Consider the following 24677-nt stretch of genomic DNA (forward strand, 5'->3'; position numbering starts at 1 on the left):
AAAGCCTAAATTAAATTTAACGGGAACAAAACATGAAACTCTTTACAGCGAGGAAATAATACGTTTTATTGAAATCACAATCACATATAAAACACATTAAATGTCAGTACATCTGACAAATTACGTCATCATAACATACATTTTTTTTTCTCTATCTACAGCCACGATATTAAAATATTTACATCCTAGTCTACAATAATTAGAGATGGGAAAACACTCCCTAGAAATATTATTTATCCTTACAGTGTTGCTTTAACTTATATACACAAGAACAATTAAATAAAAACACGAACTATTTGTGTGAACCTGGACTGAAATGCACATTGTTGCACCATGAAGAGCTTCTGAGGGGTATCCACAGGTCGATGACAAATGACAAAAACACGTGTCCTATGGGCTATCAATAAAATGCTCCTGGACTACTGCATGTTTATTTAGCTCCTAACTAAAAATAGTGTTTATGAATCAACTGGGATCGTCTGTCTACCAAGGTCTCCACACGGTCTTGGAGAGATACAAGCTTGGCGCTTGTTCCGAGTCCGTGTCATCGAGGTTAGAGCAAAGGTCATCGCTGGAGGTGCTGGAGGGGGCCGGGGACAAGACTGAGGAGCCGCTGCTGACCGCGCTCCTGTCGCACGACGCCTCGCCAGGCCAAGCGCCACTGTGACTAGAGTCCGACAGGATGTCCTGAAAGCGATCCTCATCGTTCAGAGGCATGCACTCCAGGAGGTGGTTGAGCAGGTCGGCGGCGATGGTCGCGTCGATTCCCGCACAGCTGGACACGAAGGTGTGCACCTCATGCATGCACTGGATGTATCCCGCGGCGAACCGCTCGTTAGCTTCGCGGCTCACGCTGTCAGCTTCTGCGGAGGAGAAAAGCGGTGTGACGACCACCCAAATGCATTGCTATTTTTTTCTTAATGCAGGCCTGTATGAAACTTGATAACAGCTCTTCTTACCCTTCGCTTTGTTTTGCAGGATACTTTCCACGCGCTTCACGGTCATTTCCAACACCTCAGCGTTCTCCATTTTTACCTGCGCCTAAAATAAATGAATAGTTAAGACTTGGTTTGCGCTGTGTGTTGGTGCTGGACGCAAGAGCTAAATAAACTTACATCCGGGTCGGCTAGCACTAGCCTCAGCTCCTGTAAACTTTCATTGATGCGGGCGCGTCTCTTTTTCTCCACCAGCGGCTTCCTCGTCTGAAGAGGGAGAGAGAATGCGTTTAACTCGTGGAAAGCGTCGAGAAACTTTTGCATGTGGGATTAAAAAGACGCGTTGCGTACCTTTCTGTCTTTTATTCCGAGATAGTCCTCCTCGTGTCTGTTGCTGCGGGACGCAGGGGCCATATTGCTGCGGTATAGAGACTGAATGAGGGGCAGATGGTCGGCGGGTTCAGTTCGACACAAAAGCCTGAGCTAACAAGCACTACATATACTGTGCAAAGGGGGACATTTATGAGGGCTGATTTACATGTGAATGGACTGACTGGTAACCAATCAACAGCCTTGTCTTTGTCTGGGCACTAAACCAACCCGCCCTGTGAACCTGTAGATGGACCAGAGGACACTTTAGTGAATAACATTAACTACATTCAGTACCTAGATAGACAGATACTGTCATATACTGTCCTTAAATTAGGAAGTTAGAATAAGTTATTCAGAGAAAAATCAATATCCTGACATTAAACTTAGAATATATATTACATAAAGATTATATTTTCAACTCTATTCAAATTAAGTCGATTTAAAAATGGCCATATAAACTGCTGTAATCTCACTGCAGGTTTTAACTTGGAAACAATTTAAATTCATATAGGCTATTTTTACTTAAAAATCAACAAACTTAGGTTTTAGAGTTTAGAGGGTTGAAACTTATCTTGCAAATTACAGACTATAGTAAGAATTAAACTCTTCTAAAAGTTACTTCTCAAAACTGAGAAGACAATGAGGAAGTGATTGTGTTATTAATAAAGCAAATGAAAACCATTTCGAGTCTCAGGTCCGGCAGAGATTTTTTGGGGGGGGCTGCCCACTGCTCTGTGTGTGTGTGTGTGTGTGTGTGTGTGTGTGTTCACTGTGTGTGTGTGTGTGTGTGTGTGTGTGTGTGTGTTCACAGTGTGTGTGTGTGTGTGTTCACTGCTGTGTGTGTGTTCACAGTGTGTGTGTGCACTTAGGCTGGGTTAAATGCAGAGCACAAATTCCGAGTATGGGTAACCACACTTGGCCACATGTCACGTCACCTATATTGAGGCTGACAGATGTTTGTGAACAATAAACTGACTTCCAATTGCTTGTCTGAATCTTTGATTAGTAATTAGTAATAAATGGCAAAGACATCATCTGAATGGCTAACAGCCAGAGGCTGGTAGTTTTTATACATTACATAATAAATAATAATTTCCCACCAATAAGACCATTACAGAACTTAATCCTTTCTTTCTGAACAGAACAGAAGTGCGTCCTCTACAGGAATTGAGTTCACGCGCGTGCACGGCATCATCTCCATCAGTGCAGAGTTGATCTCATTTCTGCGGTGTGTCCTACTTCACCAGTGTGACATCATCAGTGCTTTATTATGAGGCTTTATCTATGAAGCTACATATGAATGTCATGCAAAACACACGAAAAGGTGCTGATATTTAACATTCATATAAGACCACTAAAAAATAAACTACACATTTAAGTCAAAGTCATAATATTTATAAAGACTGATACATCAGATAAGCGAAGCGCAGTGTTTTAGTGAAAAAAGAAAGCAAATTAGTCACATTTGTTTTATTGTAGCCTATTATGACGTTTTATTACGCTACATTTATTGAATATATGTAATATTTTATATTAGGCCTAAATTTCATATAGGCCTATTGGTTGCCTTACATTTTTTTCGATTCCATTTGTTGTTAAAAAGTAAAGTCTCGTTTAATGTCACTAAATGAATCTTTTAATTCGACAAATCCATGATAAAACATGAAATTCAACATCATTTCATAACCTGAAAATACTTTATTATACTTCATTTGCGCTGTTTGTAGATTTTAATTTATAGATTATAACTTGCATCAGAGCCATAAAAAGCATTCGGTGTCAAGTTATTTATTGACTTCCGGCATCTGATGCAGATCAGAACACGTAGGAGAGCACCGTAAACGGCTAAAATAGAACCGGAAGGCACATCCATTTGTGGGGAAAAACAAATTCCACAATAAAAGTCCAAGACGGGGCCAGGCGGAGATGAATGGCTGATTTACAAAAATCCCGTGGGATACTTTTTAATTATTCCAAGTATTACTTTAATTTCAAAATTATTTTAAATTTGTATAAGTTATTAAATTGTATTTTTTTCTGTTAATGTACGATCACATTCATGGCGAGATAATCTTTTGATATATCATTCAAGGTTATTAATTTGACAAATGAACCTAGCATTTACGAAGATTAACCATGGTTTTATTATAGTAAATGTGTAGTAGCCTAATATTTTTTTTTTTTTGCCGCATCGATTACCATTTGTAAAACCACAGCTGTACTACAAATTCCGTGGTTATGGTTATTGTGGTAAATTTGTGGTAAGCATGGATTTATGGTTTTATTTGTAGTAAAACAAGGGCTCATTTGTGCACATTAAGACATTGTTATGCAAAGTATTTTTAGATTGGATGTATATCTTAACTATGCACCAATAATGTAATTAAAATATTAGTACATCAATGTGTAATAACGCAAAACATAATACGGTTATGGGAATGGATGTAGAATGAAAATCTTAAAAGAATGAATGGATGGATAATGCTTATGCATATATCAAATGGTGTGAATATCAAATGAAATGGTTAACTGGTTTTCCCCCAAATGATTATTATTTATGGTTGCATTTGGAGTAAAAATAAAACATTGTCATTTTTGTCCCTTGGAACATAAATCGGGTTAATAGGCAATGCACGGGTTAATAGACGAGGCTTTTTTTTATTGAGAAAATTGTAAGCGATACTAATTTTAGAAAACAGACGCCGATTGGTGGACTCTTAATTTGAAGTGTACCGGAAGCGAGGGAATCCTCTTTAAGTTCGCCCTCTGTCGAGCGCTCCGTTCACAGCACAGAAGCGTGCTTGGTGGTAGAATCACTACTGGACGTCCTAACCGCAGAAAACTAGGAAGAAGCGTCAAAATGGTGAAGATATCTTTTCAGCAAGTAACTGCACAGAAGCCGGAAAAGGAGAACGATGGAGACAAAGAGGAAATTCACATGCCCTGCTCTCACGTGAGTTACAGCTTCCTATTTAAACACCCATTATTGTTTATTGTTTTGTGGTCTGCTGTGAAACCATCCTTTGTTTTGTCATGTTCCTCCAGGCAAAAAGAAATAAAAAATTCAGAAAGCAAAAATATATTTTTTATTTGAATGCTGTTCTATTAAATTTATGCTTTGCTTATGCTTAAGAAAAAAATAATATTGCATTTTAATAATTGTACTTTAACAGTGCCATTATGTCTCTAAACCAGTTAGGCGAGTAATAGACAAAACTGTAATGTGAAATATAATATATGCAATTATTATTCTTAATAATAATGATGATGATTAGTATTAGTAATCCATTAAATATTATTATTCACTTTGGCAGGCTTGTGCATGTTTGAAGTAAAAAAAAAAAGTGTAAAAATGTATTGCACTTGTTAGATGTGAGGCAGGATTGAGATGCACAGGAAAACTTTTCTCTTTGTTGTCAGACAAAAATTATGCTGACAGCAGATTTCACAATTTTCTTATTTGTGAGAATGGACCAGTTTCTGTCTTCATTTTATTATTACAGATTGATAATAAGCATCAGATGTCTTCTGTCTAAACTGAACAACTCAGACTTTTATGAATATAGTAATATTAAAGTATATATTATACACTTTGCCAGGCTTGGACCTGCAGTTCTGCATTGGTTTACAGCTGATAGATGCAAGCCAGCATTGAGATGCACAGCAGGATGATATTACATCATCTCTCAGCATGAACCGCCACTGCAGATTAGTGCACAACAAATCGGCTTGAGCTGCATTTGTGTGTGTGTGTGTGTGTGTGTCCTCTACATGGACACTTGCTATTTGTTCCCATTATGGCAGTTATTCAACTGCAAAACCTTTTATTACCACTTGACTTGAGCTGTGACCGTGCAGATAACCGCAGCCTTTTGTTTTGATGTGCCTGGGACACTCAGTACTCGCTCCAACCCAGACAGGCACACGCTTGATCCCATCAGCCGGGGTGAAATAGGATCTTTGCTTTCACAAAATGGATGCCTCACATCCGAGTGTTGTATTCGGTTCTGAGGAATATGATGCTGACAGCAGATTTAATAATTTTCTAATCTCTGATAATGCATCAGTTTTTGATTCATTGGAAGCTGTTAATGTGCATCAAATCTTTGGGGTTTTAACTAGAAAGCTGAATAAAATCCATTTATTAGACTTCAGCTGGGAGTATCTGAAAGCATTATAAAGTAGGACATTTGTGGGCGACTTAGAACGTTGCTTCTCTAGTGCGTCACGTTTTTAATTCAACCTCGTGTGTCTGCATTCATTTTCCCTACTAGAGTGAAAATGACGTGGATTCATCTAATCTGATACTAGTGCTGTTATTTTCAGCCTGGTACCCACACACTGTCTCCTACCCGCTGCTACTGTGTGTCCTCCCTACGTAGATAGGAACTCCTGTACAAATAAGGAGCGTGGAAGTACAGTACGTGCCCATAAATATCACTCTGCCAGGCGGAGATAGTAGCTCTGTCAGCAAGTCTGTTTGAGTCACAATGATCCAGAGCCTGCGTGGGCCGATCCGAGCTGGTGTCCTCTGCACCTCTGAGAGACTGGAGGCAGATGGATTGCTCACGCCACCTGACGTCTTGAGATGCTGCCGTGACTAATGTCTTGGCGGGTTGGGTGCACTGCAAAAAAAAAAATAGTGTTTAAAAATTACTTAAATTTAAAGTCTTGTTTTCTGAAAAATGTCTTAAAATGAAGCAGGTTTATGCTTAAAAAAAAAAAAGTCAAAAATATGTCAGTGGAGTAAGAATGTACCTGGTTTTTCTTTTATAAAATATTCTTATTTTTGTCTTGTTTTCATTAAAAATATCTTAAGACTCTTAAATCAAGATGCATTTAAGGAGGAACATTATTTAGATATTGTTTTCTGGACAATTTATAAAAATGAATCTTTGAAAAGTTTATGCTTAAAACTAGAAAAATGGGGATAAAAAGGTGGGATAAGAGAATTCTTTTTTTTTTTTTTTTAAGCATAAACCCACTTAATTTTTATACATTTTTGTCTAGTTTTAAGCCTTTTTGTTTCTCAGGTAATATGTATCTTGATTTATGAATGTTTAACAATGCAAAAATACTGAGTAAGAAAATAATTTTTGCCATGCAGTTTGTGCCAGCTTGCATGTGTTGATTTTGTAATGGGAAATTTGGATGTACTGTAAATCATCTCCAAGCATTATCAATGCTCACAAATTCCAAAGCTGTATGCATTTATTTCTTCTGTGGAACACAAAAGAAGATATTTTGAAGATTCTGGAATTTGAAGTTCCTGGAACCATTTAATTACCAACTTTCTTAAAAATGTCATCTTTTGTGTTCTACAGAAGAAGAGTTGTATCAAAAAATGAGGGGGTGTAAATAACCAAATTTTCGTTTTTAGATGGACTCTTCTTTTGCAATCCAGAATCAAAAAGCCAATGAAAACTATCCCAAATGCTCTGAATGCATAAAACTAATTGAAGTTGTTTTGTTTCCCAGGAGGATGAGTTGGTGCTCCCGGTAAGATCTAAGAAGTCTCCCTTTAGTGGCCTTTGGTGCATCGTTCTCGGCTTGGTGATCTTCCTGTCAGGCTTGATCGTGGCGTCTGTATGCCTGTACCGATACTACTTCAGCCCGCAGGTGAGACGCTAGACGTCACTGGATCCGTTAAGCATCTTTTATTCATGAACAAGCCTATTAAAGTTCATTGCCATAGCGATCACCATAGCAACACCTTGCTGGATCTTTCACTCAGTCTTCCGTTCACTGGTTCAAGTGCACTCTGCTTTCTTTCTCCAGATCCCAGAGGACAGTTTGTTCCACTGTCGGGTGATGTACGAGGACCCCCTGTTCGCCCCGTTACTTGGAAGACAGGAGCTGGAGGAGAACGTGGGCATCTACCTGGATGACAACTACGAGCAGATCAGCGTGCCTGTGCCCGACTTTGGAAGCAGCGACCCAGCTGACATCATTCACGACTTTCACAGGGTGAGGATCTTTCCTAGAAGCACTTGAAGAGAAGTTCTGCCCGTTTAGCTCTGGTACAGCTTCTTCTAGTTCTCTGGCTGCACAAAAGATGGTGTTAGTCATCACGGCTCCCCCAGATGGACTGTGAACCATTTCTAAGGAAACCTTTTGTCTGCTGAAATCATTGTTTAATATTCAGCGCAATGTGCCAAGCACAGGAGTCCGTGCAAATGTTTCCAAGTTCCCCAGCAGCTATAAATCTATGAGAATGCCAGCAGAACATTTAGTTCTCTCTCATCTGCATTTAATTGAACATAAGTGCTAAACATAAGTTATAATAATATTTCAGAATATTACTAAGACTTGTGATATATTGTTAAATGTAGTTTATTCCTGATTCAAAGCTGAATTTTCAGCATCTTTACTCCAGTCTTCAGTGTCACAATCATTCTAATGTGCTGATTTCCTGATTGTTAAAACTGTTGATTTTCTTTTGTAATATTATAAATCGTGCTACTGTCACTTTCGATCAATTGAATGCATTCTTGCTGACTAAAAGTGCTGATTTTAAATGGTGGTATATGTATTAAACTTTTTAACAAATCTCTCAAATCATCTTTCATTTGATTCTAGAGTTGTTATTAACGGAGGTGTTGTCTTTTCTCGTTAACACAGGGACTCACAGCTTACTACGACATTGCGTTGGATAAGTGCTATGTTATTGAACTCAACACGACAATCGTCATGGCGCCCAGGAACCTGTGGGAGCTGCTTGTCAATGTCAAGGTAACAGATTGCATAAAGTTTTATGTAACGCATGAACAAAAGTGAGTCACATGTTTGATGTGCAGCATTTATTTCTGAAATGTGAAACATGAAATATTTCATGAATGATTTCTGAAGGAAGAACTGCGCCTTCTGAAATCATGTGATTTAAAAAACTTCATCATGGTCATGAAAAACCTGGAAATATAGAAGAAGAAAAAATTAGGATAAGGATTAGGATTTTTAATGATTTTAATATTATGATTTATTTTTAGTCTATAATTTAATAAGTTATTTATTAAATAAAATGTATATTAAAATATTTAGTATATAATTATATATATATATTTTAAATTCCCCCTAGTTCTGAAGCATTTAATCTAGTAACATTATAATTATTTTTTTTTTGTTAGTCGTTTTAATTTATTCAAAATAATCAAGTGAATGCATGCAAAGACTAAAGGGAATTTGTCACTTCCCTAGCAGAGGTGACACACACATTTCTAATCTGTTTAATTCTTCATAGCTAATGTGTCAGTGTTGATGGAATGAAGCCCGTAGCCCCATGTGACCATTGCATGTGTTTTGGCAGCGGGGGATGTATTTGCCCCAGACCTACATCATTCAGGAAGAGATGGTGGTGACGGGGCGCGTTAGGAACATGCGTCAGCTGGGACCCTTCATCCACCGGCTCTGTTACGGAAAAGAAACCTACAGACTGAGACGCCGTAGCAGCCAAAGACGTGAGTTTCATGACTTCTTGACTTATTGGTGTATGCTACGTCAAACATCTGTGTGAATAATAATAATAATATTATTATCATTACAAAACATTAAAAGAAATAAGATGGTTTTTGAAGGAAGACTTGTATACTCACCAGGGCTGGGAACTGTTTTTTTTTTTTTTTTTTTTGTTGAATTAGTAATTCAAAGAATAGCATTTATCTGAAATCTTTTGTAAAATGATGTGTGCTTACAGTCACTTTTAATCAGTTTACAACATCCTTGCTGAATAGTTAACTTTTAATGGTAGTTTAACACAGTAAGCAGCACAACAGTTTTCAACACTGAAGATAATACGAATGTTTCTTGAGCAGCATATTAGAATGATTACTGAAGGAAATTAGATTTTAAAATGTATTCAAACAGAACAATCTTGTCCATATTTTAGACGTGGTTGTCTGTCGCCTCGTTTAGTTAAGGTTTTCTTTCTAATTTCTATCCACCCAGTTATCTTGCAAAAATCGGACGCTGATAACACAACACTGTCTTCCTGATTATTAAAACTGTCGGCGTGCTTAAGTCTAATGTTCAGGTGGATCTGGGCATGCGCTGGGTACATTCAGTCTGGTGCGTGTGACACCCGTCTTCATCCTGATTAATGCGGGCGCTCGTAGGTGTAAGCGTGACTCACGATTGTAGAGTACGCAGAACGTCTCCGGTTAGGAAACCACACAGAGGGGGATGTGATGCACGTCAGGCACTGATGCATTGTTGGAGTTGTCGTTTGGATCAGAGGGCATCTCTCTGTGATGTGATGCGGAGGCTGAGGTGTGGGAGCTGTAGCTTGGCTCCTTAAGGACTTCCTCTCACTCATCCAGGCGCAAATGGTGTCTGGGTAGCCACAGGAAATAGAGCTTGACTTGTGACATTTGCGCCACACCAAGATTGTGACCGCTGAGTTCAACTTCCCAAAAATGTATTTTTCACTTAGAAAATAGAGCCAATGACCAGTTTTGAGATGAATCCAGCTTTAAAACAGTTCCAGTTTGAAACGAAGAAAAATATTTGTAAATTAGAAATAAAAAGACAGGGGTAGGCATTAGTTGTGTAGTCGGGTAACATTACCTAGTTAACTTGCAGAAACTAACTAGAATGAATTCTTTCCCATTTCCATGGAACGTTTTCTTTGAGTGGATCTCTGTTCAGGATTATGGGTTGTAATTAGTCATTGTTTGGGAGTAGTTAGTTGTGGTTGAGTTGTTTATACATAAAAAAATACATTTCTCTATGGAGAAAATACACTACCATTTTATTTTATTGAAAGAAATCAACGCTTAATCAACAAGGATGCATTAAATTGATCAAACTATTTACAAATTATTTTCCTTTTTAAATAAATGCTGTTTTTTTTTTTAGAAATAATCTTATCAAATGTATCACAGTTTCCATGAATACGTTAAGCAGCACAACTGTTTTCAACTGATAATAATAAAAATATTTCTTGATTATCATAGTGGAATAATTACTGAAGGGTCAAAAGACTGGAATAATGATGCTAAAAATTCAGCTTTGCATCACAGGAATAAGTTGCATTTTAAAATATATTAAATTAGAAAACAGTTATTTTATTTCACAATATTACTGGTTTTACTGTATTTTAATGCAGATGTAGTCAGCATAAGAGACTTCTAAAATATTAAGCAACAAATTTGACTGACCCTAAACTTTTGAATGGTAGTGTAAAATAGTTTCTGAACCAGGCAGCACAAAAAGCGTAATTATGATGTTGCACACAGGAAAATGTACATGCAACAATTATGCAATACAGTACATGCAATATCCTTGCTTAACCCGACTGGAATCTGTTTCTTCCTCAGGCGTCGATAAGAGGGAGACCAGGAACTGCCACAGCATCCGGCACTTCGAGAACACGTTTGTCGTAGAGACAAAGATTTGTGAGCGACTCCTGCTGTAGTTTCCCTCCGTTCTTCTCAACTCTACTGAGCAAAACCCAAAACTGACCCTTCCTCATCTGTCCAGCTTAACAGCACTTTATCAGCATGATAAACCTGTACATTGTTAGATAATGCCATATTTGTGTGTTTGTTTGTTCAAATTTTCAAAGGATAAACTGTAATTTTTTCACCCAAGTGTGTTTTGTTTGTTGGTTTTTTTTGTCTATATTAGATTTTGATTTGCATATTCGGAAGCACACTCTAGTTTGTGGTTTCATTTCACACTCAGGTTATCTGTGTTTTTTATTTTTTTTTATTTTTTTTTTCTAGTGAGGAAGTTTCCTCAAATATAACTGTGAGATTAGTCTCAGACGTCTGGCATGCACTGATGAATGATTTGCATTTAATTTTTTCTTCCTCTGTAAAGCCTCGGTTTGTGTAGACTGATGGTTTCATTCGTTCATTATTTTCTGTGTCCGCTAAGAAATCCAGTATTAGAAAATTGTCTTCAATGCCAAAAGATGTATACCTCATATCTTAGAAATGTATGACTTTAAGCCGGTTATTTAAGTCATAGCGTGAGTTTTTGAACGTGATACAAGCAATATAAGTTTTCTTATCTTGGATTTCCTAACTTGACATCCAATTGTGTGTGTTGCTTTTTAATACATGTGAATAAAGTTTGTAGAAAAATGTGAAAAACTAGCCACCGGATGTTGGTTTGAAATGTTCTGTCATCTCTAAATGCAGTAAGTCTATACTGATAAGAATGGGCTTTTAATTAAGGGGAAGGTGAATTTTCTTAGGCACAGCTGTGCAGAAATCTTTTCCTTGCTGTTCCTATTCCTTTTTTTAATGTACGGTCCATCCATGACTTCATGGTAGATCCTTAGACCTCATTTGAGGTGGAATCATTTCATTTTGCTTGCACTTTTTCTAATTGTACCATTTATATGTATTTGGTCCTCTTCCACATACTGGTGTAGCAACAACTGGCTTTGTCTGGAATAAATGAGGCGTTTGATTTGATGCACTCTATTCTGCTGCTTTGTAAATAATATTCGCTTGTAAAAATCCATCAATAAACAGTTGAAACCCTAAGTCTGCTGATCGTTACAGATAAGTAAGCGTATGCAACAGACCTTTCAGCACACTTTGCCCACAAACCACAACTTGAAAAATATCCCTCATGTGAAGCAACAGGAGAGGGTGTGGACTTCAACACTTGATTCGAAACTTCAACTTTCATTTCCTTATGCCAGCCTGTCAACTTCATGCAACCATGTGAACAATTTCTCACTTTTTCACACCACAAGAATGTAAAATAGATTAAACTTGGCAGAAGTATGCTTGGTTTATTTCGACCAACATAATGCATGACACAAAAGTAAAAGTGCATATATTACTATGCGAAATCAGTGCAATCCTGGGCAAATAAAAATGCAGTTAAAATGTATTGCTCAATGACACAAAAACAGACAAAATGAACACTTTTTCAACCGTAATGCTGGTAGAAATGCAGCTAATGCAACAAAACAGTAATATACAACCAGAAGGACAGATATTTCTACAGTAGCTACTGCCCTTGATGATATGTTACAATGCAAGTTTTGCAGAACATAAAGTATTTTTATCACATTGGCAGGTAATGAATCACTCGCTCAATGTTCTGTGTCTTCAGAACAGAGTTGCAACCTTTTCACGCGATGCACATGAGCAGAGATGTGCACCGCTCTCCTGCACGAGTCAGCTCTTGGTTTAAGACCTGGGTTTTTTTTTTTTACATAACCATTTCCTTTCAGACAAAGACCTTGTTTACCTCAACAACCTAAATGATTATGATGGAAGGTGCTTTATTGTCCGTTCCAACTCATGTTCTGAACCAGGCCGAGACCGACGGTTTTGGATGAAGAGTCACATCTGGTTCTACCTTGAATATTCTTTGAGCTGAAATAGTAGATCAAGGGGTCCAGACAGCTGTTTGTGCTGGCCATGCACATGGTAACAGTCTGTAGGTTAAAGTAAATTTCCAGAGTATTATCTCCATGCAAGAAGTCTCGTTTGCTCAGGCCGAAGAGGATAAAAGCAATGTGAAATGGGATAAAACAAATGGCATAGATGAGCAAGTTGGACAGAAAGAGCTTCACAATCTTGCTTTTACTCAGTTCGGTGCTGCTAGAGGAAGTCGCCATGCTGTAGCCTTTCAGCTGCCGCACGACTGCCACCGTACAGCCCAGAATGATGCAGAAAGGTACTAAAATACCAAAGAATGTGACAAAGCAGAGGATTATGAAACCGTTCTTCCATTCTTCTTCTGTGTACTTCTCAAAACAGTGCGTAACGTTACATTTTTCGTCCTTATTTTCATGGTGGTTTAAGGCTGTTGGCACTGACACTCCAGCGATGATCAGCCACACAATCACACAAAACACCCAGGCCATCGGTCCCGTCCGCAACTGACGAGATCTCAGTGGATACACCACGGCCAGCATCCGGTCCACGCTGATGAGCGTGATGAACATGGAGCTGGAGTAGATGTTGACGGCAAAGAGGGTCCCTGAAATCATGCATAGAGCATTTCCCAGCTTCCATTCACCTGTGGCGAAGTAGATAATCCGAAAGGGCAGGGAAAGCGTGAAAAGTAGGTCCGATAAGGCCAGGTTGGCCATGTAGATCACCGGAACGGATTTCCTCAAGCCATTCCGACAAACCAGTATCCAAAGAGACACAGAGTTCAAAGGAAGACCGAACAGCAGCACGATGCTGTAGGTGGAAGTGAAAAGTGGATATCTGAAATGAGATATGCTGCAGTTATCTGTGTTGTTGTGTGGCATTTTTCCAAAGATAAAGGCGAATTTAAGAGAAGTGCTGTGTTGAAATGTGAAATGGCTCTGTAATGATTTTTTTCCTGTGTGCTACCTTTTTTTAGTTCCACTTGTTAGTGACAGGAAACAGTGGGAGGTGTCAGTGAATTGCATTTACATGCAGATATTTAAGAGGAGCAAACTCTGCTTTGGGGGGGGTTGAAGATGTTTTGATGTGTGGTCAAATGTGAACCAGAAAAATTAGGTCATGTGAGATTCAAACTTCAAAGTTTGTGTTTGTTTACTACACATTTTTGTATCAAAAAGACACCAAACCGTCACTGGTATGCTATGCTACCCTTTCAACTGGTACTAATATGTACACTTTTGGTACTGTTAAATTGCTAATGTACCATATAGCATTTAAGGGTCAATAGAATACAAAGATGTACATTTTAGCTTTTGTACCTAATTGTACAGCCTCAGTGAAAGCTTTGTACCTTTTTTTTATGAGAGTGTGAAAACAAAAAAAATAATTCATCATTATCATATCCAAGTCATCTTTAGATCATTCAAAAGCAAGCTAAAATAGAGTCTTTGTTAAACTTCTCCCTTCATGTACTGAGAGAAAAACAAAAGGTCAAAATGCCAGGCAAAACTGACAGTGTTGCAGATAATAACACAGTGAAATCACACACAAGTCACTCAAGCAACAAAAGAAAATCTGCTGTGTGTTTTGTAAAGTCAGCATGGTCACCATGAATGTGAACTATCTGTATTTCTGCTAAAATGTAAATGTAACTGTTCCATTCCAACCTGCAGTGCTTTTCTATATGGTTTAAAACCATATACAGTACATACAAGTAGATGTTTCTGCAAATGAATAGGCTACAACCTCATAATCTTACATCTGCTTACAGATCAGAGATCAACTAACAGGCTTGCCTCACCACAGTCTCTCTCATTGTCAATGTCTTGATGTTAAAGGTCAGTTGAGCAGCACGAGCACAGACAGAACAGCTTTTCGAAAGTCATGTGGGTGGAGGGGAAGGGGAGCTCAATGCAAACAGGATGAACGTATTTTATAAATAACATTTTTGTATTTTTAAGTTAAACTGTGAAGCTGCATGTATGTAATGCGGATGCAAATTAGCCTAATATTTAAAACATATATATATATTGTTTTTACTTATATGTTTTATTATATTTAATAAAGTATGCATTCCAATAAATTAGTTAAATACTGTTTTTAATTGTTTTAGATGTGTAGTAGCCTATACTGCAGCTGTCATTATTACGTCATGTCAAGTTAACTAACTACTCACTTGCACAAGTAGGGATAACTGCAGGCTTGAGCAATGGGCGTGGCGAACGGTTAGGGGGTGCCAAAAGGTAGGGGAGTGGAGAAAGGTCTTAATGATTGGTCGACAAAGCTGTCTGTCAGGGTGTGGGGGTAGGGTTAGGGGTAGATTTTGTTGTACTGATTCACCTTTCGGAACGCCTCATTTCAGCATGTCGTGACGCCATCTAGAGGTCATGCACAGGTTTATCAGGCCTCGCTCGGACAGGGTTCTTTTCAGTCAAAATAAGGAGACAGGGAGCTAAACTAAAGCGGTGTGAAAGGGATATTTCCCTACAATCCATTCAGACAACCGGCAAATGTTTTCTATCGTTTAGCAGCGATACACGTGTTTAAGTTCCGCTCGTGCACTCTCTGTACAACAACAGGTGAAGATATTTTACAACTAACGGAGTGTCTAAATATTATTAGTACACTACAAATACATCATTGAAACACGATGGTAATTGTAAACGTAAATATATTGGAATAACCTACCATCGTGATAATCATTCACAACCGTGGTATTAAGGCAATTATGAATAAATTACCTAGTATTTTCTGTCATTTGTAGATATATTTGAGTTTCCAATAAAAGCATTAGAGTTCATTTCCGTTTTTATAATATTTCATGTTTATTTGAAAAGACAAATGTTCAAAATTTGACTAAAATGTAAACACATGAACCTAAAAAATCATATGCATTAATTATTATTACGTTACATATACTACACATTATATTAATATATTGTTACCCTGCTAAAAAAACAATAGAAGTCCAATAGAAACCATCACATAAATTCCAATGGTTTCCATTCAAATAAACCATTAGCTTTTTCCAGTAAAACCATTGCAAGTAGTGTGTTTTGGGCATTTGTCCAATAGGATTTAACATCCCACCAATAGAATCCATTACATACCAGTAGACACCATTATAGTTTCCATTAAAATCAATACAATACCCATTATAACCATTAAATCCATTACATTTTCTATTGTTTTTTTCAGCAGGGTTATATGTTTGCACATGATATTTATTTACATTTTAAAACTATTTTTTTTTTTTTTTTTTAGTTGCCTTTTTGTTCATCTCAGTTATTATGTTATTCTGGCGCCATCTGCTGGTTATAGAAATAAAATAAAAAAGTTAATTAGGCCTATATACCGCAAAAAGGAGGAATTAGCCTAGCCTACAGACACTGTGCAAAACATTGTGATAATAATTGAAGGATGATACAAAATTGCCATAAACTGTAACGCAGTGATTCACATAAACCTACAACAATTGTCCTAAAATGTTCCTTTCAAGCTTCTCATTCTACTTCCATCCCCACTCAGACAAATTCAGAACAGTAGGTTAAAGTGCACCAAGAGCCACGTGGTCAAGGATGTAGATGATTTACCCCCGGTTTCACAGACAAAGCTTAAGCCTAGTCCCCGACTAAATTTTAAGTCAGAGCTGTTTTAACTGAAATAAACTTGTACTGATTGATCTTGAAATATGTCAGTGCCCTTGTTTTGTTTCAAGATGCACACCAGTAATGTTTTTTCTAAGACATGTCTATAAAAATTACTTTAAAATCCTAATTGAACTATGGCCTAGTCCTGGCTTAAGCTAAGCCCTGTCTGTGAAACTGGGCCTTAGAGTATAAGCTACAGCTTAAAATAGACAAAGGAAACACGGCGGAGACAATTCAAATACACACTTTGCTAGAGAGAAAGTCGTTCAGTTTGAGCTTATTTGAGGTCCCAGTGTTATTTGTCCTTAACATTATCACAATTTATTTATTTATAAATTGTGATTAACTACTAGTAATTTTACTAGCTGGCTGTAGCACTAAACAACAACATATATACCGCACCATGTCACCACAGGCAGGTGTTGATAAGATTACAAGTCTTTTCCTGTTAGTTTAAAATACAGTTGGGGTTTTATTTTCTGTTTTACTGTATACATGTGCAGAATGTTTTATCCTGATAAGACTGAACACATTTGTGCATCCTAGAAAAAAAACAAAAACAACCTGCCTCGTGTTCAAATGTTAATCATGTGCATCTATTTAAATAAGGAGGATGTTGCCACACTTCATATATCATATAAACAGACAGCTGAATTCCAGATATGAGAAGTCGCTTGCTATCTGACTAAGTGAAACTAGTGGCACATGGCTCTGTACCCACACATTCCTACCCACAACTTGTGGAAATTAGTGCCATAATTCATACTCAAGAGACTCTGTTAATTCAAAATATACCGTTTTATTGCCATGCAGTACAAAACAGATGAGACAAGTCTACACAGGTATTTTAACACTGATTTAGGAGGCAAAATACAGAACAAAAGAAGTAATTGTGGCATACCCAATGTTGCATCAGAAACATTTATGAGTCATTGTAAAGGTTTCAGGATGGTTTGTCAGACGACCATCGCGTGTGAGCATGAAGACCTCAGGTTTCTCATGTTGACAGGGTTAGCATGAGATAAGACAAATACAGAATCTTTGGTGCAAAATCCTTATCACAGGATCATGAATTCATCGTAAGTGACGGATATGATTTAATTTTGAATGCAAATAACATTAAATAAAGCGCTGCAGTGATTACACATCTTCATAGGTCTTGGTTACCTCAATAAAAACCCAATACGATTTTACCATTGACTTCCGGATTATAATCATCTTCACAAATGAACAACTTTTTGAAGCCTGAATCCTGAATACAGTCACTAGAAGTAAAAAGCTAAATGTAGGCTATAACTGAACTACACCACAGTCACACACAGACTTCATCTTCACCATCACGATACTTCAGACAACTCTTTCATTCTTTATTTAAAGACATTTTCCTTTCCTGTCAGGCTGTAAAAGCAGACTAGTGAGTAGATGAGTTTACCTCTTTGATGTGATGACATTTAATGTCCCGGACCACCTCTGTTCTCCTTTAGCTAACTTGTCTTGAAAAGCTTTAAAAAGTCACGGTGTATAACTTATGTATTTTAAGTTATAGCGTGAAAATATATGCCGCTTATGTTAACCACAGACCTTATTTCAGCTATTTAACCAAAAACCTGTTCAGAAAAAAACATTGACTTCAGGACGTTGGAACCGAAAGTGCTAAAGTGTTAAATTTAATTTACAGGTTTTGGCCTACAAAAATACATTATTCCTGGAGCACTCTATTAAATGCAGTAAGTTTTTCAAACTGCAAACATAAAATGTCCCAATTTTCTAAAATAGGAGTTCTGAGAAATCATACCCGACTCTCTTATATAGCCTAGATTCAAAAACAGCAAAAATGGGTCAGGGGAGCAGCCTACCCATTTGTAGCCAATCAGAAATGTTCTGAGATGTTATAATTTTCTGTGGGTGTTTGATGTCATGGCTTTAGAGGTAGGGTGTCAAGGATGTGGTTTAAGGAAGGATAGTTGTCTAATTTAACGTCTAAAGTCTAGTGGAATATAAACTTTGGGTGATCCTGATCTTAAACTCCAATCCAGACAAATTTTGGGTAAAGTTATTCACTTTTTCTTCTCATATTTGTCACACTTTGTAGAATTAAATGGATAGTCCACCAAAAAGAAGAACAAAAAGAAATCTTGTCATCATTTACTCACCCTCATGTCGTTCCAAACCTGTAGGAGTTTCTTCTGCAGAATACAAGCTGTGTTGGGGAAAGTTTCTTTTTATGGAAAGTAATGCATTATGTTACTTTTGTGTTACTTTTGAAATCTGAGATGAGCTTGCTTGTTTGTTTTTAACATAAAGAGTTCTATTTTATTCTATCTTTCTCACCAAAAAGGAAATGAATAAGCCTCAAACTGAAGGAAATTAAAATTCACCTCTACATTAGCAAATGTTACAATGTTACAAACACAAAAGTTATGTTTATGCAAAGTCATTTTTGCTTGTTGGTTGAATTGGATCATCAAAGGTCAGCAGCAAAGACATTGGTTTATCCATAACCCATAAAGGATATTTGTGTTATTTAACTTATTTAATTATTCTTTTCATTTCATTTTTTTAATCATTTTGGGAAATACTGATTGTTTTTCTGCAAATGAGATAAATGCATGTTTACATTCAATATAGAATTATAGTAACAGTCATGTTTCCACAGCAACACTTCTCTCAACATGAGAACAGGAGAGCTGTCAGTCAATAAATAGGAAAACAAAGTAACTGGCATTATGATTTGAATAAATATATTTTTTTCAGATATTTTTTGTAAATTAAAAAGTAATGTGTTACTTTACTAGTTGCTTGAAAAAGTAATCTGATTACGTAATTTGCGTAATTTACTTGAAATGCGTTACCCCCAGCACTGAACGCAAGAGATGTATTTCTTCTGAAGACCGTTGGGAACCAAACATCATTGGAGCCCACTGACTTTCTTTGCATGGCTAAAATTAAAACTTCTAATTTCTCAAAATATCTTATTTTATGTTCAAAAAGAAACAAACTCATGCAGTTTTGGACATAAGAGTGAGTAAATGATGACAGCATTTGCATTTTTGGGTGAACTATGCCTTCAACTGGAATGAGAGGAGTAATATTTTGTCAATTTTTGTCCATAAAACATGCACCGAACCTTTAAAATCAGTCCACCGTGTTTCCTTGAAGTCTCTTAAGGTGCAGTCACATTTACTATTGTTTGGCGAGTTTTCATGATCAACGTTGATCAAAGATTTCCCCATGCCGATTTCGTAATGGGTTCAAGTTGGCATGTGAATTTGCTGAGCTGACCAACAGAAAGCTGTTGGGTTTTAAACTTTTTTTTGTGAGCCGTGCTTCACACGTTGCTACTCTACAGACTTTTTTCGACCGCAAAATTTCGCTAGTATGACCACACCTTAACCTCCACTGGAAATCCATCAGAACACATTCTGAAAGACTACCAAACTGAATTCACCTCAGACATCTGAGGAGCTGGTGATTCTCGCTCTGCTGATGGACAGTCTAAGTGTGTCCTTGGTGGATCGGACTTCCTTCGCAATGAAATAGTAACACAGTGCGTCCAAGCAGCAGGTCACGTTTGCAATGTTGATTGACACCTGTATGAAAAGGGCGATGTTCTTTTGCTGTTTGCAGTCTGAAATAATGCCATTACGGACAAGATACTGCAAGAATATGGCCACGTGACAGGGGGTGAAGGGCACTAGGAAGGCCGCTAGGCTGCTGTAGATGATTCTCACACCAGCTGCCCTTTTTTGGTCGCTGTTCTTTGAGGCTTTGAGAGTATGGATGCTCTGAATGGAACACGCCACCAGTACCGCGGCGGGCAACAGGAAACCAAAGACCTCCAGACACACGATTATTGCAGTGCTCCAACCCTTCTTAGAGAAGCCATGGAAACAGGTGAAATTTCCCGGTTTCTGTTCCCGGAAGGTGTAGATGGGTGAAGTCGCTACCATAACGAACACCCAAATTAAAATGCAAACAATCAAGGCATTCTTTTTCGAACGCACCTGCTTGGCTTGAAACGGGTGGTTTATGGCGATGTACCTGTCTATGGCTATGCACACAATTGTGTAGATGCTACCATACATAGCTACAAAGTAAAGACTTTCCAGGAAGGAGCAAAAGAGAATCTTGTCTTCTGCCCACTTGTGGTGTGCTGCGTGCATTTTGAAGGGCAACTGCAGCAGCAACAGCAGGTCCATCAGAGCCAGGTTGGTCATGTAGATGGAGGACTCGGTCCATTTTCTAAGCAGCCGACAGAACACCACCAATGCCGCGATGTTTAACGCCAAGCCGAACACCAGGACGGGCACATAAATCACCAAGTCCAGCTTCTGCGTTAAAGTGTCCACTTCTTCAGTTGAGCAGTTCATCATAGTGAAACTGGCATGGAGAGAGGTGCGAAATACAAATTTCATACGTCACCATGAAATTTCTAACTTTCACAACTGAAATTTGCATATGACATGCACAGTCATCAGTGTTATGCTTTCTATTTTCCCTTATTCATGCAATAAGTAATATAAAAAAAACTGTGGATGTTTTGAATGCAAAATGCTAGATCTATTTTCTATATGAATTAAAACTGCCTTGCTCAGACTTTTCACACAAGGAACTGCACATTTTCTTTCTAAAAAAAAACAAAACAATTTTAAGGAAATTGTTTTTGTTAATAAAGCAAATGGAAGCTGCTTGTAGAAAGTACCGGATGACAGGAAGCTCGTTTTTCATTATGATGTTTCATGCGTCTTCGGACACATAAACATTTTACAGGGCAAGTTTCTATTCATGTGCTCATTTCGAACAAGTTTCCACTTAGCTATTTAAAAAATGAACATGATGTTGATTTGCTGATGATCAACATTTATTTACTCTGTATGATAAACCCTTCATTTGATTTGTAAATACATTTTAGTTTAGTAAATAAAAACTCTCATGCACTCTTGTTTCATATTGAAGTCAAATATTATCAAGATTAATCAATAGAATTTATAATCTATTGCATCAAGCACTTTGCACCAAAGATGATTAAAAACTCTCTCATGCATTGTCATTACAGTCTAAAAATTCATCACTGGTGCAATTGTGCACAATTGTTTTATTTATTGTAATTATTATAGTACAATATATTTATGTAAATATTATTTTAAAAGATTAAGGTGAATATTAATTTATTGTTTCAAAATGCAGAAATTTAAAAGTCAAACATGCGAAAATAACAATTGTAACGATTGACTGTTTTTGTTCTGCGTTTAATTTTTGCTGCTTTTTAGTTCATCAGTAGATATTCTTACCTTTGCCGATGACTTCAAAGTATCATTTCTCCTAGAGTGAAGCTGGTGGTAGTTTTGCGTGGTAATGCACTCATGAAGTAAATCTTTGTTAAGAAACAAAATATAGCCGTTAAATAACGGAGAGGAAATGGTGACTGTGTAACAATGAAATTACCAAATACCCACAATTTTGGACACATTCACACATTCTGACAAACACATGCAGCATGCTTAACACACACACACGCACACACACACAAACAACCTGCTTTCCTCTCACAACACCCAAAAAACGAGTTGTAAATGGTGTACCTCTGCTGCCAAAGATCAGCAATTTTTTCTCAAACCAATAAACCACAAAATCCGTTAAATGTGACCTAAGAAGGACAAACTGGCGGATGTCTTTTTTCTTCCTGCATTATCTATGAAGTACAGTCAATATTTAAGCTTCCCTCTTATGCCAAACGTTATACCTCTTCAACATTTCATCTACTTCTACATATTTCGAGACGCATGTCAATAAACCACACTCTTTCCCTTTTTTCAGACATGTGGGCTGCATCTCTCACGAAACCATGTCTGGTCTACAAAAATCACCATTAGTCTCATGAATGAAATGATGACTGGTTTTGTCCCACCTGTATACTACAAAGCATAACAGTTGTATTTAGACAGTAGTTATATTACTAATTATATATCACACAGCCATAATAGTTTTCCACAAATCATTCCAATGAAGCTGCAAGCAATTTTCTAACACTGAAACCTAGTGGAAGAGAGAATGCATTTACTGAAACTATGCCTCTGTGCAATATCTAAACTGACTTCAATAAAAGAGGATGTTATGACCTAAAACACACACACACACACACACAAAAACATTAAATAATTACGTTAAATGAAACGAGTGTCTGTGCTTACCAGGACGTGTCTCATAGGAGATACTTTCCCTTAAATGCTATCAAGAAAACTGTAGTTAGTAGCACTTCTGTTTTCAGAGGTTTTGCCTGTGACCACATCCTTGCTAACAGAAACATGCCTTTGGTACTTTTCTGATATCTTCCTGTTAGCCTGTAAGTAGGCTACTTCGTTTTGTTTTACTATTATCACAGCTTGTATACATGGGTATAGCTGACATGAAATACATTTTGGGAAGTTAAAACACCCTGCGGTGTGACATGCTTCATCCTAATCTATTTTAAAAAGCATTTTAGTTCATTTACAAGTATGATCTATTGTGAGCGCATATTAACTGCAAGGTTATTTGTACTTTTAAAATGCATATCACACCAACAGGAGCATTTAAAATGTTGAAAAAAGTACAAAAAGTTGGTCAGTTACATATATACACGGCAAAAACAAACAAAAAAGTTCTTAATGAGGCTTATTTACCAAGTTTTAAAACAATATATGTACTTAATAATTAATACTGCATTAGATATAAAGATAAATATAATTCAATCTCCTATTCAAGTAAGTTTATCTCATTTTAAGAATATTTAGATATTTTTAATTTTATTTAATGTATTTTTATTCAGAAAAGTCTAACATTTTTCAGTGTACACTTTCATTTTACAGTAATCTATAATCTACATCTATCAAAATTTATAGAATATTTATATGGCTATATTTAGATATTTTTCTGTTGCCTGTTCTGTTGTGACATATGGTATGGTAACCCGTACTCGGAATTTGTGCTCTGCATTTATCCCATCCAAGTGCACACACACAGAATTTATTTAATGTATTTTTTATTTAAAATAGACTAATTACATAATACAATTTTTCAGTGTACACTTGTAATCTATATAACATTTTAACCTCAAATCTTAAGTAGAATTTAAAAAAATATATAATTAACTTTTTCTTTATTGATTTAAGTCCACTGCCAGAAAATGTTTTATAAATAATGTTGTTAAAATAAGTTCACAACAAAAAAAAAAAACATGGATTTACAGGCAATTATCAGGCAACTTATAAACAATGAAAAACAGGCATCAGTCATATGAACACAAGTCTTCATCTGTATTGGAGGCAAAGAGGATCACATTACAATTCAGAGGAAATAGAGATTATTTCCCTTTTGACTGTTTCAGGGGCAGCACATAACCCACACACAGTTGTTGCATGACACAGCGTTTATCTGTATCTGTGATGTAGATAATAGCGGGTTAGGATTACAGAGTTAGGGCGATATCTCCATTCGTTGATGCTCTAGAGAAGAAGAGAGACAAATAATTATGATGTTTACTGATTAAATAATCAATCATGATTTAATATTACACTGTTTTCTTGTTCTGCAGACAAAAATAAATCCTGTTTAACATCTTAAATGCATAGAATAGCGTAAACAAAATATGTGTTAAGCAAAAATGGCAAATAATTGTTTTGTTCATTTTATTAGGTAATTAATGACTACTTAGATCAAAGACACGACTGCTTTGTAAATTGAATTCCAGCAGGGTACTTTTTTACTAATTTAGAATAAAACTCAAAACTCAACAGTGTAAGAAATAGGGTAAACAAGACAACTTCACTTCCTATTAATACCTTTATTGTTCTGCATATATGTATGTTTGATAACCTAGCAACAGGCCTAGCTACTTTTGGGGAACAAATTGCATAGCATAGCATAACATAACAGAACACAAAACCTCCTTCAGTGATGTAACAAATAATCATAATCACTTTTTTAAAAAATAAACCAAAACTGGTCATTTAGGATTAGGGATTTGGGTGAGGTTTTAGTCTTTTAGACTTTAAAGAACAACAGCTCAAAAAACAAAATGCATAAATATTTTATTAATATGAATATGGAAAAAAAGTGCAACTATATAGGCTATTAAGGCTATTAATATGAATAGGCTATTTATACAAATATGGATTAAAAATGTGCACATTTTTATTCTTTGTTTAAATTAGTCAAATAAATGTATGTAAATAGCCTATTCTAGAGAAGATTAATGTGAATGTTCATTTATTTAAAAAAAAAAAATCACTAATTTAGCCTAAAAGAAAACATGAGAAAATGGCAAATGTAATAATTGACAGTTTTGTGTAGTTCATACAATTGTTCATTTAATAGTAGCCTAGCATCTGCAGTGTGCA

At 36.6% G+C, this 24677-nt stretch overlaps 4 protein-coding genes across 5 annotated transcripts; 1 reads left to right on the forward strand and 3 right to left on the reverse strand.

The window, feature by feature from the left end:
* Nucleotides 1-44: 44 nt before the first annotated feature.
* Nucleotides 45-1527, reverse strand: LOC306880868 (transcription cofactor HES-6-like). Of its 2 annotated transcripts, none has more exons than XM_079434667.1 (4): nt 1287-1527; nt 1116-1202; nt 960-1041; nt 45-863 (listed from the first exon to the last, which is right to left on the reverse strand). In XM_079434667.1, exons 1-4 carry the CDS (start codon nt 1347-1349, stop codon nt 484-486), a joined length of 612 nt encoding a protein of 203 aa, XP_079290793.1. In that variant the 5' UTR covers nt 1350-1527; the 3' UTR covers nt 45-483. The 2 variants fall into 2 exon arrangements, with proteins under 2 accessions (XP_079290793.1, XP_079290794.1); XM_079434668.1 differs by having other exon boundaries at nt 960-1035; nt 1287-1443.
* A 2571-nt stretch (nt 1528-4098) lies between these two features.
* Nucleotides 4099-11795, forward strand: LOC306881121 (integral membrane protein 2C-like). Its single transcript, XM_079435037.1, has 6 exons — nt 4099-4260; nt 6786-6926; nt 7086-7274; nt 7929-8039; nt 8611-8761; nt 10619-11795. Exons 1-6 carry the CDS (start codon nt 4168-4170, stop codon nt 10714-10716), a joined length of 783 nt encoding a protein of 260 aa, XP_079291163.1. The 5' UTR covers nt 4099-4167; the 3' UTR covers nt 10717-11795.
* Nucleotides 11796-12033: 238 nt separating this feature from the next.
* LOC306881139 (lysophosphatidic acid receptor 6-like) lies at nt 12034-13591 on the reverse strand. The gene has a single exon (XM_079435060.1). It carries the CDS (start codon nt 13528-13530, stop codon nt 12550-12552), a length of 981 nt encoding a protein of 326 aa, XP_079291186.1. The 5' UTR covers nt 13531-13591; the 3' UTR covers nt 12034-12549.
* Nucleotides 13592-17080: 3489 nt separating this feature from the next.
* On the reverse strand, nt 17081-22610 carry LOC306880907 (G-protein coupled receptor 55-like). Its single transcript, XM_079434713.1, has 3 exons — nt 22491-22610; nt 21591-21673; nt 17081-20679 (listed from the first exon to the last, which is right to left on the reverse strand). The coding sequence occupies exon 3, from the start codon at nt 20670-20672 to the stop codon at nt 19749-19751; it is 924 nt and encodes a 307-aa protein (XP_079290839.1). The 5' UTR covers nt 20673-20679; nt 21591-21673; nt 22491-22610; the 3' UTR covers nt 17081-19748.
* Between the last annotated feature and the right edge of the window lie 2067 nt (nt 22611-24677).

This window comes from Barbus barbus (assembly GCF_936440315.1).
Source record: "Barbus barbus genome assembly, chromosome: 15".
Lineage (NCBI taxonomy): Eukaryota > Metazoa > Chordata > Actinopteri > Cypriniformes > Cyprinidae > Barbus > Barbus barbus.

Coding starts and splice junctions, on each gene's coding strand:
- LOC306880868 (XM_079434667.1), bottom strand. CDS start 1,349: ATGGCCCCTGCGTCCCGCAGCAACAGACACGAGGAGGACTATCTCGGA. Junction 1,042..1,115: donor TAGTGCTAGCCGACCCGGAT/GTAAGTTTATTT, acceptor CATTTATTTTAG/GCGCAGGTAAAAATGGAGAA. Junction 864..959: donor CCTGCAAAACAAAGCGAAGG/GTAAGAAGAGCT, acceptor TCTCCTCCGCAG/AAGCTGACAGCGTGAGCCGC.
- LOC306881121 (XM_079435037.1), top strand. CDS start 4,168: ATGGTGAAGATATCTTTTCAGCAAGTAACTGCACAGAAGCCGGAAAAG. Junction 8,040..8,610: donor AGCTGCTTGTCAATGTCAAG/GTAACAGATTGC, acceptor GTGTTTTGGCAG/CGGGGGATGTATTTGCCCCA. Junction 8,762..10,618: donor ACGCCGTAGCAGCCAAAGAC/GTGAGTTTCATG, acceptor TTTCTTCCTCAG/GCGTCGATAAGAGGGAGACC.
- LOC306881139 (XM_079435060.1), bottom strand. CDS start 13,530: ATGCCACACAACAACACAGATAACTGCAGCATATCTCATTTCAGATAT.
- LOC306880907 (XM_079434713.1), bottom strand. CDS start 20,672: ATGATGAACTGCTCAACTGAAGAAGTGGACACTTTAACGCAGAAGCTG.